This window comes from Motacilla alba, chromosome 22 (genome assembly GCF_015832195.1).
Source record: "Motacilla alba alba isolate MOTALB_02 chromosome 22, Motacilla_alba_V1.0_pri, whole genome shotgun sequence".
Classification (NCBI taxonomy): Eukaryota; Metazoa; Chordata; class Aves; order Passeriformes; family Motacillidae; genus Motacilla; species Motacilla alba.
The window spans coordinates 2217879-2235690 of NC_052037.1; the positions used below are offsets into that span (position 1 = coordinate 2217879).

At 56.2% G+C, this 17812-nt stretch overlaps 1 protein-coding gene across 1 annotated transcript; it reads right to left on the reverse strand.

Moving 5' to 3' along the window:
- Nucleotides 1-4340: 4340 nt before the first annotated feature.
- On the reverse strand, nt 4341-16929 carry ARHGAP25 (Rho GTPase activating protein 25). Its single transcript, XM_038160455.1, has 11 exons — nt 16451-16929; nt 13105-13271; nt 12454-12541; nt 11412-11531; nt 9881-10088; nt 8973-9105; nt 8240-8313; nt 7623-7744; nt 6594-6778; nt 5601-6172; nt 4341-4941 (listed from the first exon to the last, which is right to left on the reverse strand). The coding sequence occupies exons 1-11, from the start codon at nt 16509-16511 to the stop codon at nt 4731-4733; spliced, it is 1941 nt and encodes a 646-aa protein (XP_038016383.1). The 5' UTR covers nt 16512-16929; the 3' UTR covers nt 4341-4730.
- Nucleotides 16930-17812: the final 883 nt, after the last annotated feature.

The following is a 17812-nucleotide window of genomic DNA, read 5'->3' on the forward strand; positions in this document are numbered from 1 at the left end:
CTGCCCCTCTCCAGACACTGCTCAGGGCACAGGGCTAATGAGCCCCAGGATTTTGGGCTCAGCGAGCTCCCAGGGCTGCGTTAACCCTGCTCTGGCTCAGCCTGGCCTTGCCCACAGCAGCCCTCGAGGGACTGGGAGCCCCTGGGACACAGGAAAACCTGTGGGAATGAGGAATTGCAGCTCTCTGCCCGCTGCCAGCTGCTCCTGCAGCGTTCCTGCCGGGGTGAAGGCACTGTCCTCACCCACGGGCACCCGCGGTGCCAACGCTTCTGGGCCGAACCTGCAGCCCAAAGTCACAAGAAGGAGGGGCCAAGCCTGGCCACCAGGTTGTTATCACAAATGTTTTTACTCTAAGCTGGGACTCGGGACCCCCAGGTCTTGGTCTGGCTCTGCTTCGTTTGTGCCCTGCAGGCATTTCCAGAGGCTGCATCCCCTCCGTGCCTCTGGGAAAAGCAAAAATCTGCCCCTCCATGGCCTGACCTGCTCTGGGACAGGCACAGGGATCAGTTTGGTTTGAAATAAGCACTCAGGTGCAGGCTGAGGGATCAGTTTGGTTTGAAATAAGCACTCAGGTGCAGGCTGAGGGATCAGTTTGGTTTGAGCTGAGCTCTCAGGTGCAGACTGGGACAGACAAATGGATCTGTTTGGTTTGAGCTGAGCTCTCAGGGGCAGACTGGGACAGACAAATGGATCCGTTTGGTTTGAGCTCAGCACTCTGAGCCCTGCAGGATCCTGGTGCAGGCCCATGGCCCAAGGGCTCCCTGCTCTGGTCCCAAAGCCCAGCGAGGATGGGGAGGTCAAGCAGGGGAAGCGAGGAGCAGCCTGAGCCCTGCTGGGCACCACCTGACCAACGGAGCAAAGGCTCAGCTGCAATTCTAGTTTTAAAAGTCATTTCTTTTTAAATCCATCCTGCTCGCCCTCACCAGCGGGGCTCGAGGTCTGGGTGAGCAAGAGGGGATCAGGGGGGCTGACAGCAATTTAATCTGCATTTCCATAGCTCCCTGTGCCATCCCCGACCCCATGCCAGCGTCTTTCACTGCCAGCAAGGGACAGCTGCAGCTCTGAGGAGATAATGAAACGTGTGTCCCACGTCTCCTGCAAAGTGTAAATGTGATTTATCCCCGTTTCACGCTTCACAGAGCTTTCTTTACCCTGGGTAGGAGGGATATAGCAAGGGAGCAACACGTTCCCAGTCCCCCAGTGGAAACATCCCTTCCCAGGGTGTGACAACACTCCAGTTTCCAGTGGATGCTTTGACCTTTCGCTCCTCAGCGCTGGCTGTAGCTGCTGTGTTGGGAACAACTGTCCTTGGGGTGCTTGGCTGACCTCCTGACTCCTTTTGGAAAGGCATTTCCATAGAGCTCTCAGCACTTCAAACCAGCACCAGACTTTTAGTGGCATCAGAAATGTGGATGCATGTGAAGGCAACACTTGACAGCGCTCAGAAACCCGTCCCCGGAGCTCCGGGAAGGGACACGCCGGGTAAAGGTGTCGCTGAAAAGACTCAAAAGGCCTCGGTGGCCTTCGGGGTTGAGTGTGGATCTCACCCAGAGCACGTGGAGCTCAAGGAGAGCCTCTCGGGCTGGATGGCAGCCTGGGCCAGCCTTTATCAGGGAGACGAGGAAGGAAACACTGCCAGGGAAAGGAAAGATTCACCCCTCACATGCTCAGGACTCATCCCGGCTTCGTTCGCCAGAGGTCGGAGCCTGGCCCCGGCCCCCCTGGCTGGGGGAAATCTCTGCCTGGGTGCTGAGATTACAGGAACCTGCCCTGTTCCCAGCCCGTTATCGGGACATTGTGTGAAGAGGGCTGGAATATCACATCGTGTTTTTACGCGTGATAAAGCAAATTTTCACAAGCCGCACCAGCGGCTGCTGATGGGCCCTCGGCCACCCAGGGGTGCAGGGGGGCCTTAGGGACAGGGCTCTGTGTGGAAAGGGCTTTTTGTGAGCCTTCCTTCCCCGATGGGCTCAGGAGGAAGAAAACGGGGTATTTCCTTCTCTGTTCACCTGGCTGCATTCTCTGCTGTTCCCTAAAGGCTGAGCACACCCTGCAGTCCTGCGGGGGCAGCACCACCTCTGCTCTGCCCCTCAAAACCCCACCCCAACCTCTGTGTCTGAAGGTAAAAACCTCATTTATTGGGAAACCCAGCCCTGCTCATGGGAATTACCTGCTGGGGAAGCTCTTGCAGAGGAAAGGGGAACTCCTGCTGCCCTTGGTGGGGATCCTCCTGTCAGGAGATTTTGGCAGCATGGACCCTCCAAAGTAAATGCAGTGAGTAAAATCCTCCAAGGACTGGAGCACACCAGCACTCGGGGCCTGCCTGAACACCTCCCAGCTCCTAAACTTGCAGGGTTTGGTGGAACAGATGAAGATTTCCTCCAAAGAAGAGCTCATCTGGACAACTCTCAGCCCCTTCTACCCTGACGTGCTCCTGGCATCATCAGGACACTCCTTTTTTCCAGGTTATTTTTCCTGCAGGCCACTGTGGCTTCGTAGATCCCGGTGCTGCAGCAAGGTGGCGGGAAAAGACAGGGAAAGAGGGACAGTGGGACTGCTGCCAACCTTTTGGGACACTTCTTCCTCCCCACCTGGGTGAACAGGTGTGGTACACCCAGTCTGGTGTGTTTTCTCCCCAAAATCAGCCTGGCTTGGGGGTCTCTTTCAGCTCCCACGTAAAGGAAGGGAGGATGGACTGCATCACTCTGGAATTCTGGGGAGAACAGCATGTTCTCCCTGCTCCTGGGGCCTGGACAAGGCCTCCCCAGCCACGGCCGGACACTTCCCGCACGTCCACCTCGCCTCCCACAGCAACGTGCTCCTCTGGGCAGTGGCCAGGCTAAAAAAGGAAACTTCCTATCGTGCCAGAAGCAAAACTTTGATAAATACGAGGGGATAAGTCACAATAAGCGTGACTGGCTTGGGATCCAAACACAATAATGTGGGAAGGAAAGTTTTTGTTTTCTTGCCTCTCACGCCCACCAAGCCCTTGGATGCAACGGAGAGAATTCCTAAATGAATTTATTTACTGGATACCTGAGAAGAGCAGAACAGACTTCCTGCTCTAGCACAAGGAATGCAGCGAGGGCACTGAAAGGATGGCCTGAAAGGTGTCTTGCTTTCATCCCACGCTGCACAATTTGACAGTTTTGGGTGCAATGGCATCTGTGGTTTAACAGCTGTCATTGGGAAAGCCGTGTCACATTTAAAGGGAGAGGAAAATCCTCAGCCTGATCTCAAGGTTCTCACCTTGGTCAAGCTCGTGTGTCCTCACGGTGCACTGGGAGGGTTAAGGGGTGAAAAATGCCTTTTTGGAGGTTTCCAAGCCTAAGGGACGGGGCTGGAAAGGGTCTTTTTTCTCAGTGGTAGACAGTCTGTTGTGCTTTTATATGGCAGGAGCAGCATCACCCTCTGCAGGGGATCCAGAGTCAATGCCCAAAACCTGCTGAGCTGAAAGGCCACGAAACCCCACCGTGAGTTTGTCATGTCCCCTGCCCCAGGAACAGGAGACATCCTCTGCTGCTCCCACCCCAAAAAGCTTCCTGGCCGGGCTGCAGAAATAGAGGGAGGGAGGGAATGCAGGCGGGGCACCAGGCAGTTTCTGGGGATCTCACGTCCCGGGGTCTCCACCAGAAGATGTGCAAGTGCAGAAAATCCAGAGCAGGCTCAGGGCTGAGCAGAGAGGACACCCAGCCCCTCAGGGACACAGAGGGTGCAGTTTCACAGGTCTGGCACGGGCAGTTCATGGTTCTCTGTCTCTGGAAAAAGCTCATTTCAAAGAGAAGAACTCCTCACTGCCTCACAGCGCCGGCTCAAGGTGCCCGTGGCTCTCTCCCCTCCAGGCTCTCAGGAACTTCCAGCCCACCTGACCTCTCTTGGGAAGTCTGTCTTTCCTAGATGACCTCTGCAAGCCCTGCAAATGTTAATGGGTGGAATATCTTCAAAGAGTCCCTCTGATCCTGCAGCCAGGGGTTGTTCTGCCTATCGGAGCGGAAGCGCAGGAATGCGCAGTTTATTTTAAATAACGTGCACTTGTTCTAATCGTGGGGATTTCTGAGCCTCAGCCAAGCCTTTGCACGTCATTACAGTCTGCTGTGAAGGAATTATTGGCCTCTTCACACTTTTGATCTCTGCAGAAAGAAGCGTGTGGCATTTCCAGCCCAGATGTTCACGATGCAGAAGCTTCTCCCTCATGACTCACGCTCACGCTGGTGAGGGGCTTCTTGCAGAGGTAAAAAATTAAACAAACACTGAAGCAGCTCTGTCCAGGTCACCTGGAATCACAGGAAAGACTCGTGAAGGGCAGCTGCGAGGTCCTGGCAGACACTCTGGAACCTCAGTGTGGGGATCCATGGATGTTTTGCCTTGGGTATCTCAGCAGGGAGGCAGGCAGCTGGAGGAGGAACACTTCGGTTCCTTCTCGTGAAGCTACAGTGGGTCCAGAACCCAAACTTCTGAGTGCAATCCTGACTGAGCAGCAGGGAGTGTTGGCCTGTTCTCCAGGTAACCTGAGCAGCTGACAGAAGAGTTGAAATAAACACACCCAAAACCAGCTAAAGGATATTTCTGACATGTCCAGAGCATGAACCAGCCTCTGAGCTCTGCTTTCCTGCCTCCCCCCAGCCTGTGGGCAGGAGCAAGAGCCTGGACAAGTCCCTGGCTCTGAACCTGCAATTCCTGAGCATTCCTGCACCTGCATTTGGTGTCTCTGAAATGCTGGGTGTCTCCTCCTAGTTGGTTTTGGCACCATTTTGGCTCGTGGCTTTAGTTAAGTTTTTTATCTGCTCCTCGAGCATCCTGGTTTTCTCCTCCAGCTCCTCCCGCGAGCGCTCCGCGTTCATCAGCCGCAGCTCCAGCTCCCCACTCTTCTTCTTCTCCTGCTCCAGGTCCTGGTTCAGCCTCACCACCTTGGCCCACACCTCATAGTTTTCCTTCTGGAGGCTGCAAAGGGAAACAGAGCATGAAGGGACTGGATTGGACTGGGTTGGATTGGACTGGATTGGACTGGACTGGATTGGACTGGGTTGGGTTGGACTGGATTGGATTGGATTGGATTGGATTGGACTGGATTGGACTGGATTGGACTGGATTGGATTGGAAAAGGGCTGGGAATCATTTGGCTCTCAGGGAGTCTGACCTCAGACTCCCTCAGCCCCAAAACCATGCAGAGGTGCTGAGCCTTCAGTGGCCACACAACTCGATCCAATAAACCAATAAATGTGCTATGTGCGTATTGATAACGGGATAATAATCATAATATCAGTATGTGGGGCTGATGGTTGCAGCCAGTGGTGCAATAATGCTGCTGGTGAATTCTGGAGAGTCTGGTGGTCCAATGCCTGGTGATAACAGGAATTCTGGCAGGAATTCTGCAGAGGACTGCAGGAACACTGCAGTGCCACTGAGTGATGTGTAAGAGCTATGGAGCACTGATGGTGGGACAGCACATCACCCACAGCTCGTGCAGGGCAGCACACTGATTTTCAGACAGCCTGCCAAAAGCTGTTTTATCACCAATCACTGCTGTGACATCCTGCACAACCTGCTGGTAAATAACCTGCAGTGTTTGCTGCCCCAGCCCGAGCTGCTCCTGCAGTTACCTTTCCATCTGCCCCTCGTAGTCACTCCTCTGCTCCTCCAAATCCCTCTCCAGCTTGTGGATCACGCCCCGCAGGAACTCCCTGCTGTCCTGCTCAGCTCTGGGCTCCTCGGCCGGGCTGCTGCTGGGGCTGGCAGGCTCCTTGGGCTCGTGGCAGGGGCTGAAGCAGGGCAGGAATTCCTTCTCGGAGGTGCTGCTGGCAGGGCTGGGGCTGGAGCCGCTGCCCTCGCCGCTCTCTGCCACGCTGCTGTCACAGGCTGCAGCCCTGTGGAGGTCCAGCAGCTTAAAGAGGTCGTGGGACAGCGTTCTCTTGTGTCCCTCACAGGCCGCGGGGCGTGGGCCGCTCTTCCAAAAGTCACCGGCGAGGACATCGCTCCTGTCCCTGCTGCCCTTGTCCCCCGGCGCTGCCAGGAAGGATTTCCTGCTGGGCAAGGTCTGGGTTCTTTTCCTCGGCTGCGTTTTCCACGCTCCCGGCGCGGCCGTGGGCTCCGTGTCCTCCCCGGGGCCGCTGGAGGAGGCGGCTGGGCACGGGGCGCTGCTGTAGTTGGGGTGATCCCTCTGGAGAACGGAGCCCTGGGGCACACAGGGCACAGGCACAGCGTTACCAAGGGCACGCTGGAACATGCTGGCCACGCTTTTCCATGAAAACCCACTTGGAACTGCAGCACGTGGAGCATTTCTGCAGGGATCCCTTTGAAGAGAACCCTTTAGCCCTCAATGTTGTCCCCTCAGCAGCCTGAGCTGGAAAGGTTTCATGTGCTAGGGCCAAGAAGCTTTGGGAGTTTTCATATTCCCCAGAGCAGCAGATTTTCCACAGGAAAGTGGAAAGTTTATCCACATCATTTTCCTGATGTGAATATTCCAGGGGTGACAGACAGAGCTTTTGAACCTATAAATAGCAAATGCTTTTAGGGCTCGCTGACCCGCCGGAGCCTGCCGCAATTAACCACACGTTTAACGAACGTAGGTTGGTTTATTATGAGCCCAGCCTTACCGTCTGCCTTGGGGGGCAGCCCCTGGGCTCCTCTGCAGCTCCCCAGCCCACGGAGCTGCGAGGCACAGGAGCTTTCTTCTCGCTGGTCGGGGCAGGTGGGGAGGGAGGAACGTCCTTGGAGGGGGGAAAGAGCTTCTGGTGCTCACTGATCATCACCGTCATCACCCTCTGCACCTGGGGCGTCCCTGGGGGGACAGAGAGCCTCAGGGCAGAGCCAGGGCACCCCTCCCACAGCCAGGGTTTCCATGCAGATGGGGCAGAGAACAAGGAGAGGGGCCAAAAAGCCAAATGAGGAGAAAGCGTGGGGAAATGGGTTGGAGGAAAACTCTCGAAACCTGACAGAAGGCTCACACAGTGTGCAGCTATAGACAAACCTGAAGATACAAAATACTGACTTAAAAATACCATAAAATGAGACAAGCGTTGTTAAAAAAATTAAACTGAAAACAAGTTTCAAAAAATAACCTTACAAATAGGAGTAAATAGTTTTTAAGAAACAGAACTATGAAAAACACATTCTGACAAGATCCACAAAAAGTAATTTTAAATTATTGACTTTAAAACATTTACAACATAGTGTAACTAAAACTAATAAATCAAAAAACACTTACTATATATATATATATATAATCCAGCATAAAAGTAAAGGAGCACCCACATTTCTCTGAGTTTGCTCTGCTCCCCCAAGGAGGATTTTACACCTTCCTGCTCTGAGCAGCTCAGAGATGACCTCAGCAAAGCCCTGAGTCTGCTGAGCTCCATGAGGGGTGTTTTTGTCACTTTGTCAGTTCCTGAGGGGGTTTTTGTCACCACAAACGCATTTACAGCCCAACGAACACTCAGCTTCACTCTGCCCTGTGCTCAGGCACATTTCTGCCTTTCCTGCAGCCCCACCACAGGAAATCTTGAATTTGGAGGCTGTGGATGCCTCAAAATTGAAATATCCTCCAGGATATTGAAATTCCTCCACATGCCTCAAAATTGAAATATCCTCCAGGATACTGAAATTCCTCCAGGCCTCCCTTTTACCTCTCATGATGACTGCAGGGTCCTCAATCCTGGGCCTGATCAGGTTCACCCCAATCACTGTGGCCAGGTTGTCCACGCTCATCTTGTTGACGCTGGAGTTCAGCTGGATTTCGTAGAGAAACCTGCCGGAATTCCACAGCAAATATTTCACATTTCGGAGGTGGGATGGGGTGGGCAAAAAATCCTGGTGAAAATGTCCTGACTCATCCTCCCAGCTCTTCCTCTCAGCCACAAGCACAGAAACCCTCGGGCAGAACAAACGAGGAGCTGCTCCCCTTGGCGGCAGCTCAGGAAGAAGGGAACCCCCTCCCCAAATCTCCACCCAGGCTGGGTGAAACCTGGAGGTTTTGGTGCTCCAGGCTTTTGTCCCGGAAAGCTACCCCTGGTTTGAGCTCCCAGGGATTCACGGGTGAGCGTGAGGGTGGTGACCGTGCTCAGACATTCCCGGGGGTTTATCCCAGGGCTGGAATTCTCCTCCACAAAAATCGGGAGCTGCTGACTCGAAGGGAAGCGAAGCACAGCTCAGGGAGGCTCTGCCTGGAAGGGCATCCCTGGGGTGACATTTCTGCTCCCCACCACCAAACCTGAGCTGCCCACGGCCCGTGCAGGGCACTGACCTGCAGATGTAGCTGAGGAGGTTGTAGTTGTCTCTGGGGAGGAGGGACAGCTGCTTCAGGAGCTCCTGGTGGCCCTGAATGGTGAAGAACAGCTCCAGGAGGGGTCACAGGACCCAAGAACTGCTCCTGGTCACTCCAGCCATGCCTGTGTGGGGCCTTCCCATGGACACCCCACCGGTCCCGTGGCATTGGGGTGTCCCCAGCCCTGGGACAGCTCCAGACACGTGTGGTGGCACTCGGGGACAGGGCTCGGGGGTGCTGGTTGATGATCCCGGGGATCTTTTCCAAACTCAGTTATCCCATGACTCTGGTTCCCCTGGCGTGCTCCCCTTGGAGCTCCATCTCTCCACGGAATGTTCTGCAGGGCTCAGCCAGGAGGGGCAGCCCCAGCAGGAGCAGGGGCCCCTCCAGCCCAGCCCGTGTGGGACGAGCTCTGGGAAGAGCTGATCCTGCCCCACCTCCTCCAGCATCTTGTGGGCATTCAGGGAATTTCTAACCCCAAAGAGAAGCAGAAATTGAAGCTTTAAAATTCACAAACCGCTGTGGGCAAGTTGGGAAAAGCCCGCTGCCTTTGGGGGAGCTTTTCTTTTTCATTTTTCCCCTTTTTCTCTCCCCAGATTCCCAAGCCCCGAGGCTGACACCGCTGTGTGCCCTCGGCCCCTGCAGCTCACAGCGTGCCCTGGCACTGACACTGATTTTAAGGCCGGGAAGAGGAAAGCAAAAGCACCTCTACCTTTGTCTCGTCAGCCTCCAGAGCCTGCCCACAGAGCAGGAAATCCTCGTACTGCAGCCAGGGCACCACGGGCTCGGGCAGCTCCCGCAGGTACAGCTTGAGCAGGGAGGCCACGGTGTGGACATCGGTGTCCCTGCAGGGTGCAAGGGACGCTCAGAGCCAGCAGGTGCCACAGGGCTCCACACAGGGACTGCCTCACCCTCCCTGCCCTGCTCGGTGAGCCTAAAATCACCTTTCTTCACCCACATTTAACGAGCGGGAGCTGCGGTTCTGGAGCACCACCCTGGCTCTTGTCCCTGCATTCGCAGGGGTGGAGAACCAAGGAAAAGGGAGCAAAACCTTCCTGCCAGCTCCCATTCCAGGCAAAACCCTTCTCCCATCTCCCATTCCCCCAAAACCCTTCTCCCACCTCCCAAAACCCTTCTCCCATCTCCCATTCCAGGCAAAACCCTTCTCCCAACTCTCATTCCAGGCAAAACCCTTCTCCCAGTTCCCAAAAGCCTTCTCCCATCTCTCATTCCAGGCAAAACCCTTCTCCCATCTCCTATTCCCCCAAAACCCTTCTCCCATCTCCATTCCAGGCAAAACCCTTCTCCCACCTCTCATTCCAGGCAAAACCCTTCTCCCACCTCTCATTCCAGGCAAAACCCTTCTCCCATCTCCCATTCCAAGCAAACCCTTTCTCCCAGCTCCCAGAACCCTTCTCCCACCTCTCATTCCAGGCAAAATCTTTTCTCCCAGGTTTCCATTCCAAGCAAAACCCCTCTCCCATCTCCCAAACCCCTTCTCCCACCTCTCATTCCAGGCAAAACCCTTCTCCCATCTCCCAAACCCCTTCTCCCACCTCTCATTCCAGGCAAAATCTGTTTTTCCCTGTCTCTGGGGGCGGGATGGGGGAGCAGAGTCACCTGTCGAAGGAGGGTCTCTCCCCGGCGTCGAAGGCGTCGCGGAGCTGCCGGACCAGGCTGTCCTGGCCGGGCAGGCGGAAGATTCCCTCCTCGGCCACGCCGTGCTCCCGGATGAACTCGGCGCTCTTCTGCACCACCATGGGCACCAGCTGCTGCCCAAACCTCTGCTCGTGGGCCATGGTCTGTGCCAGGCACTGCCCGAACACCCCTGGGGACACGGGGGCACGGCTCAGCTCCAGGTGTGGCCTCTGTGCCTTCCACACTCTGGGCTGCTTTGGTACAGAGCTCCAAACTCCACACTGAGTGTCTGCAGCTCTCCTCGCTGCGTTCACAGGGGTGGGGAACCGAGGAAAAGGGGGCAAAACCCTTCTCCCACCTCCCATTCCAAGCTAAACCCTTCTCCCACCTCCCATTCCAGGCAAAACCCTTCTCCCATCTCCCATTCCAAGAAAAACCCTTCTCCCATCTCCCATTCCAGGCAAAACCCTTCTCCCACCTCCCAAAACCCTTCTCCCATCTCCCATTCCAAGCAAATCCTTTCTTCCACCTCCATGCCAAGCAAAACCCTTCTCCCACCTCCATTTCAAGCAAAACCCTTCTCCCATCTCCATTCCAAGCAAAACCCTTCTCCCACCTCCATTCCAAGCAAAACCCTTCTCCCACCTCCATTCCAAGCAAAACCCTTCTCCCAGCTCCCAGCTCAGCCAGACAAAGCCATCCCTTTCCAGCCCAGAAGCAAGGATGCAGCCTCGGGCCCAGGAAGCGTGACCAACAGCAAGCTGAGGCTCCAGGGAGGGCTCAGAGCCCCTTCCAGGGACGCCAGGAGAGCTGGAGAGGGGCTGGGGACAAGGACAGGACACAGGGAGTGGCTTTCAGCCGAAGGAGGAGAGATTTGGCTGGGATGCTGGGGAGGAATTCCCAGCTGGGAGGGTGGGGAGGCTCTGGCACGGGTCCGCGGCTGGGTGTGAGGAGGGTGAGGCTGGGACCCAGGCAGGGCGGAGAAAAAATGGGAGCAGAAAGGATGGGATTCACAGAATTCACAGAATAATTCACAGAATAATTCACAGAAAAATTCACAGAATTATGGGCTGGGCAAGGAAAGGCAGGGGCAAAGCACGGCGAGGAGATTGGCAGGAGAAAAATAACATTTTCCCAAGGCTTTTCTCCCTAAATGGGAATTGCTGTCATTTTCAGAACGTTTTCAGGGTCAGAAAGGAGGCTGAAGAAGAAGAAGCCAGGCCAGAAACGTCCATCCTTGGCTCTCCTCAGCACTGCCCCTGCTCGCGGCAGCCCCAGAAGCAGAGGAGAGAGGAGAGACAGAGGAAAAGCAAAACGAGGAGGTCGGCAGGAAAAATTAACATTTTTCCAAGGCTCTATCCCTGAATGGGAGTTCTTCTCAAGAACGTTTTCAGGGCGAGAAGGGAGGATGAAGAAGAAGATGAAGCCAGCCAGGAACGTCCATCCTTGGCTCTCCTCAGCCCCATTTCCCAGGGATTTCCGAGGCAGCCCAGGACGGAAATTCCCGGTTTACCTCCCGAGGCCGAGCCCAGCGCCCTCCGGATGGATTTGACCCACTCCTCCAGCTCCGCCTGCGAGCTGGCCATGAGCACGCAGGGCTCCTGCGCCGCCCGCGGCGCCTCGCCCGCCCCGCCTGCGGAAAGAGGCCTTTACTGGGCAGAAAACACTCATTTATAGGGCAGAAAACGCTCATTTATAGGGCAGAAAATGCTCATTTATAGGGGAGAAAATACTCATTTATAGGGGAGAAAATACTCATTTACTGGGCAGAAAACGCTCATTTATAGGGCAGAAAATACTCATTTATAGAGCAGAAAACACTCATTTATAGGGCAGAAAACGCTCATTTATAGAGCAGAAAACACTCATTTATAGGGGAGAAAACGCTCATTTATAGAGGAGAAAATACTCATTTATAAGGGAGAAAATACTCATTTACTGGGCAGAAAATACTCATTTATAGAGCAGAAAACGCTCATTTATAGGGGAGAAAATGCTCATTTACTGGGCAGAAAACACTCATTTATAGGGCAGAAAACGCTCATTTATAGGGGAGAAAATACTCATTTATAGGGGAGAAAATACTCATTTATAGGGCAGAAAATACTCACTTATAGAGGAGAAAATGCTCATTTATAGAGGAGAAAATACTCATTTATAGAGCAGAAAACGCTCATTTACTGGGCAGAAAATACTCATTTATAGGGGAGAAAATACTCATTAATAGGGCAGAAAACGCTCATTTATAGAGGAGAAAATACTCATTTATAGGGGAGAAAATACTCATTTATAAGGGAAGGGAAGGGAAGGGAAGGGAAGGGAAGGGAAGGGAAGGGAAGGGAAGGGAAGGGAAGGGAAGGGAAGGGAAGGGAAAGGAAGGGAAGGGAAGGGAAGGGAAGGGAAGGGAAGGGAAGGGAAGGGAAGGGAAGGGAAGGGAAGGGAAGGGAAGGGAAGGGAAGGGAAGGGAAGGGAAGGGAAGGGAAGGGAAGGGAAGGGAAGGGAGCTGCCCCGGGGGTTTGGGAGCCCAGCCCAGCCCAGGAGCGGGGCGTCCTCACCCGGGATGATCTCAAAGATGAATTTCCCCCCCTCCTCGGGGTTGGTGGCCGGCACGTTGATGGAGCTCCCCTGGAGAGACACGCAGCCCTGGGACAGAGCAGAGCCCTGAGTGCCACCGATGCCAGCCCAGGGGCACCTGGGGGCAGCCCTGCGCTCCCGGGCCGCCGGGGAGATCGGTTATACAGGTAAATGTACCTATATTTATATATTTATATTTATATTTATATTTATATATTTATATATTTATTTTTATTTTTATTTTTACTTTTATAATTTTATGTTTATAATTTTATTTATATATTTATCTATAAATAGATGGTATATTATATACATGTATATACATATTCTCATGTATATATATACAGATATATTCCTGTATATATATATATACACACAAATATATTCATACATATTTAAAAATACACAGATATATTCATGTATGTATATATATATATATATACACACAGAGATATACTCGTGTGTATGTATATATCTATACATCTGTACTCACATAAAAATATATAAATATAAATATAAATATATTCGTGTATATATATAATATGTATACAGATATATTTGTGTATATATTTTATATATCTATTATATATATATTATATGTATTTGTGTATATATTTTATATATTTTTATACCTGGGGCTTGGCCTCGTCCTCGTCCTTGTAGTAGAGCAGGCGCTGCCCGCGCAGCACGAAGAAGCGCAGCTGCCAGTTCCGCACCAGCGAGCGCTGCTTGCGCAGCCAGCCCAGCTTCTGCGGCCGCGCCTCCGCCTCCGCCGCCTCCGCCGCGCTGCGGGACCGCGCTGGGGACACGGACAGCAATGGGGACAGGGGACAGCAATGGGGACAGGGGACAGCAATGGGGACACGGGCTGGGGACACGGGCTGGGGACACGGACAGCAATGGGGACAGGGGACACGGGCTGGGGACACGGGACAGCAATGGGGACAGGGGACAGCAATGGGGACAGGGGACAGCAATGGGGACACGGGCTGGGGACACAGACACGGGTGTGGGGACACGGGACAGCAATGGGGACACGGGCTGGGGACACGGACACGGGTGTGGGGACAGGGGACAGCAATGGGGACACGGGCTGGGGACAGGGACAGCAATGGGGACAGGGGACAGCAATGGGGACACGGGCTGGAGACACGGGACAGCAATGGGGACACGGGCTGGGGACAGGGACAAGGGTGTGGGGACACAGGACACGGATATGGGGACACTGGATATGGGGACAAGGGACACAGTACGAGGACACAGTGACACGGGTGTGGGGGCACAGGGACACAGAGTGGGGACACAGAGTGGGGACACGGGGACACGGGCCAGGCTCTGGCCCCGTTTGCAGAGGAAGTGGCTGCAGTGGCTGCCAGGCTGAGCTTCCTTTGCCCTGCGTGTGAGCAGCGGGGTGAGAGCAGAGCCAGGCTGGGGCTGCTCGGGGGGGTTTGGGGTGGTGAGAGCAGAGCCAGGCTGGGGCTGGTTTGGGGGGTTTGGGGTGGGTGAGAGCAGAGCCAGGCTGGGGCTGGTTTGGGGGGTTTGGGGTGGTGAGAGCAGAGCCATGGCTGGGGCTGGTTTGGGGGGTTTGGGGTGGGTGAGAGCAGAGCCAGGCCGGGGTTGTTTTGGGGGTATTTAAATGGGGTGTGGGGGTTTTGCACCCTCCCAGGAGCAGCAGCCGCAGCAGAGTGACCCAAACGCTTTGGAGGTCCCGGTTCCGCTCTGGGGGGGTCCCAGGGGGGGCAGAACCCACATTTGTGGGGCTGGAAAATCTCCAGGGATGGACAAACACCAGCAGGGCTTTGGCCCCGGGCAGGGCAGGGTCCCTGTGGCCCCACTGGTGGCATCCCCAGTGCTCGGGGACAGCGGAGCCTGGCCGGGGGCACTTCCAGGGGGGATTTTTGCCCCTGCAGCCCCCCCAGAGCCGGCCCAGCCGGGCAGAGCTGGCATTTCTGGCTGCAAGGCGAGAACAAAGCCCAGACTGCCGCGACCGGGGGCTGCAGGTGCAGATTCCCTGAGCTGGGGAGCCCTCGGCACCCAGAGCCCCGATCCTCACCCCAGGGGTGTCCCCTCCCAAAGCCCCCCAGGGCACGGAGCCCCTTTGGGGGAGCCCCCCAAGCGTTTCCTGCGCCAACGGCCTCGGGGTTGGGCGTTTCCTCCCCCAGCAGGAGAGCTGCCCCAAAATCAGGAGGGCAGGGGAGAGACCATGGGGCCACCGCTGGCCCGGAGCCCCGGCAGGGGCAGAGCCCCCCGGCACCCCCCTTGCTGGGGAAGTGGCAGGAAAAAGCAACACGAGAGCTTTCCCCGGGGAATTTCTGTGTCGCTGAAATGGATTCGTGTGCAGTTCTCCAAAGGCTGCCCCAGCAGGGCTGCGGGAGCAGGGGAAGTGTCCCCGGGCCGCGAGGAGCCAGGCAGGGCGGTGGCGATCTGCAAATATCGCAAACACTCGCAAATGTGACCTTCACATGTCTGCAAATGAAGGCACGGCAGCCCCGGAGACAGGGCAGACACACAGAGCCACACAAAGCCACAGAAACTCACACAAAAAGTCACACAAAGTCACACAAAAAGTCACACAAACTCAGACAAAGTCACACAAAGTCACACAAAAACACAAGCTCACAGAAAGTGACACAAAGTCACACAAAAAGTTACACAAAGTCACACAAAAACTCACACAAACTCAGACAAAGTCACACAAAAACTCACAAAAAGTCACGCAAAGTCACGGAAACTCACACAAACTCACACAAAGTCACACCAAGTCACACAAAGTCACGTCCACCCAGCAGCTGGAAGCTGCAAAAAGCACCAGGGGTTTCACCACAAGCAGATTTTCTTGGAAAAAAATTCAATTTTCTTGAAAAAAAAAAAAAGGCAACTCCTGGTAGCAGCAGAGGCTCAGGGCCGTGTCCCATCTCCACCCCCAGCACCCTCGGGGTGCCCTGGCCTTTGGTCCTGACTTGGCCTCACCCAGAGCTCCTCAGCCTCTGGGCGAAACCCAGATTGTGACCCCGGGAGAGGGGACAGCAGGGTGCTCTGTGACAGTCCGGGGGCATTCTGCCCAGGGTGTGGGGAGGGCGCTGAGCTCCAGGTTCTGGCCCATCCCAGGACTCGTCTGGGGCTCCCTTCCCTTCCCCTGGGGCTCTGAGGAAAGATTTCAGCCAGAGATCCAGGGTTCTGAGTGGGAAAATCCAGCCAGGCAGGGACCAGGGACAAACCCAGGCCCAGGGTGGATTTTTGGATGGCCTGGGCTCAGGCTGGGCTCTGCAGCCCCCCCTGACCACATCAGCACCCCAAAATCCCCTCCCTGACCATCCTCACCCCTAAATCCCCTCCCTGACCTCATCATCCTCACCCCTAAATCCCCTCCCTGACCATCCTCACCCCTAAATCCCCTCCCTGACCATCCTCACCCCAAAATCCCCCGCTGGCTGCTGAGCCTGGCCAGGCTCTGGGGTTTTGCCCCGCAGGGATCCCCCCTCCAGCCCAAGGTGCTCTCAGGGGTTCCTGTGCTGGAGAAGCCCTGGGGTGGGAGGGAGGGGGGTCAGGACACCCCAGGACACCTCAGGACACCCCAGAACACCTCAGGACACCTCAGGGCACCCGAGGCTGGGGCTGACCCATGGCCCTGGCACCGAGGGCTCCTCAGCAGCCCTGGCAGGAAACCACTGATGTCACAGGGGCTGGGACACCTGAGCCAGGGCCAGGATGTCCCCTCCAGCCCGGGCCTGAGGTTTTGTGCCACCAGAAGGGGTCTGGGTGGTTGAAATCCCCCCCAAACCCGGGTTTTGGGGGCAGCAGCCCATCCCCCTGCTCCCGCAGCCTCCCTGGCTGACAAATGTGCAAATATTCTCGTAAATCGTTTGCAAATCATCTGCTGTGCCCCTAAAGTGGCCCTGGGGGCCAGGTGTCCCCCCGGAGCCGGGCTCAGCCCCAGCCCCGGCCCCCGGACACGGAAGGGGGGTATTTTCGCAGTACCTATTTTCGCAGCGTCCATCTTCAGGTTGAAATCCCAGTTCCGTGGCAGCTTGAGAGACATTCTGGATCCGGAAAGTTCTTCTCTCCCCTTTCCTCGAGGTCAGCTCGTCGGGGAGAGGGGCTGGAAGCGAGCCCCGATGGTCCCGCGGGGGTCCCCCCACAAACAGCAGCGCCCTGGCGAGGGCTGGCTCGCCAGCGAGCTTCCTGCCTCCGAGAGCAGCCAGAACCCCATAAAAGTCCTTTCCTGCCCCGCTTTCCTGCCCTGCTCTGCCTTCCCCCGGTGCTCTCCGCCGGTGCCAGCTCTGGTGCCCCTCGTCCCCGTCCTGGCCCAGGGGCACCGGCCCAGCCCAGGGCTCTGGGGACATTTGAGGAAGTGGTGGCAGAAGCTCCGCGAGTCCTCCCGAGGCTCCGAGGGCTGCCCCGAGCAGGAACAGCCCAGGCCGGGCCCGGGGTGCTCCGCAGAGGGGCCCGGGGTGCCCGGGGTGCCCCGCAGAGGTGCTCGGGGTGCCCGGGGTGCCTGGGGTGCCCCGCAGAGGGGCCCGGGGTGCCCGGGGTGCCCGGGGTGCCCCGCAGAGGGGCCCGGGGTGCCCGGGGTGCCCCGCAGAGGAACCCGGGGTGCCCGGGGTGCCTGGGGTGCCCTGCAGAGGGGCTCGGGGTGCCCGGGGTGCCCCGCAGAGGGGCCCGGGGTGCCCGGGGTGCCCCGCAGAGGGGCCCGGGGTGCCCCGCAGAGGAACCCGGGGTGCCCGGGGTGCCCGGGGTGCCCTGCAGAGGGGCCCGGGGTGCCCGGGGTGCCCCGCAGAGGGGCCCGGGGTGCCCGGGGTGCCCCGCAGAGGAACCCGGGGTGCCCGGGGTGCCCGGGGTGCCCTGCAGAGGGGCTCGGGGTGCCCGGGGTGCCCCGCAGAGGGGCTCGGGGTGCCCGGGGTGCCCGTGCCCGTCCCGGTGGCACCGGGGCCTCGGCCGCTGCCGCTCTCTGCCGTGCCCGGGGGGGGAAGGAAGGGCTGGGAAATGGGGGAACGGGGCAGCTCCGGGGGGAAAGGGCCGGGAAAGCACAGGGTGAGCACCCAGGGGTGCTGCAGAGCTGGGGTGGGTTGGGAGGGAGCTCAGAGCCCACCCGGTGCCAGCCCTGCCGTGGGGGACAGCTCCCCATGCCCTGGGCACCGCCCGGGCTCCAGGGGCACCCCAGCTGCTCGGGGCACCTCTGCCAGTTTGTTTCATTTTAATTCTTTATTTTATTTGGTTTCAATTTTAATTTTTTTTATTTTTTAATTTAATTTCGATTTTTCATTTTACTATTCCTAATTTTAATTCTTTATTTGAATGTTTTTGTTTTAATTTTAATATATTTGTGTTTTCATTTTCAAT

What these genes read in the sequence shown, in the direction of transcription:
- ARHGAP25 (XM_038160455.1), bottom strand. Translation starts at nt 16,511, where the DNA reads ATGTCTCTCAAGCTGCCACGGAACTGGGATTTCAACCTGAAGATGGAC. An exon ending in GCTGCCCCCCAAGGCAGACG is followed by an intron (nt 6,173 to 6,593) that starts GTAAGGCTGGGC and finishes TGTGTGCCCCAG; the next exon opens with GGCTCCGTTCTCCAGAGGGA. An exon ending in TACGAGGGGCAGATGGAAAG is followed by an intron (nt 4,942 to 5,600) that starts GTAACTGCAGGA and finishes TTCCCTTTGCAG; the next exon opens with CCTCCAGAAGGAAAACTATG.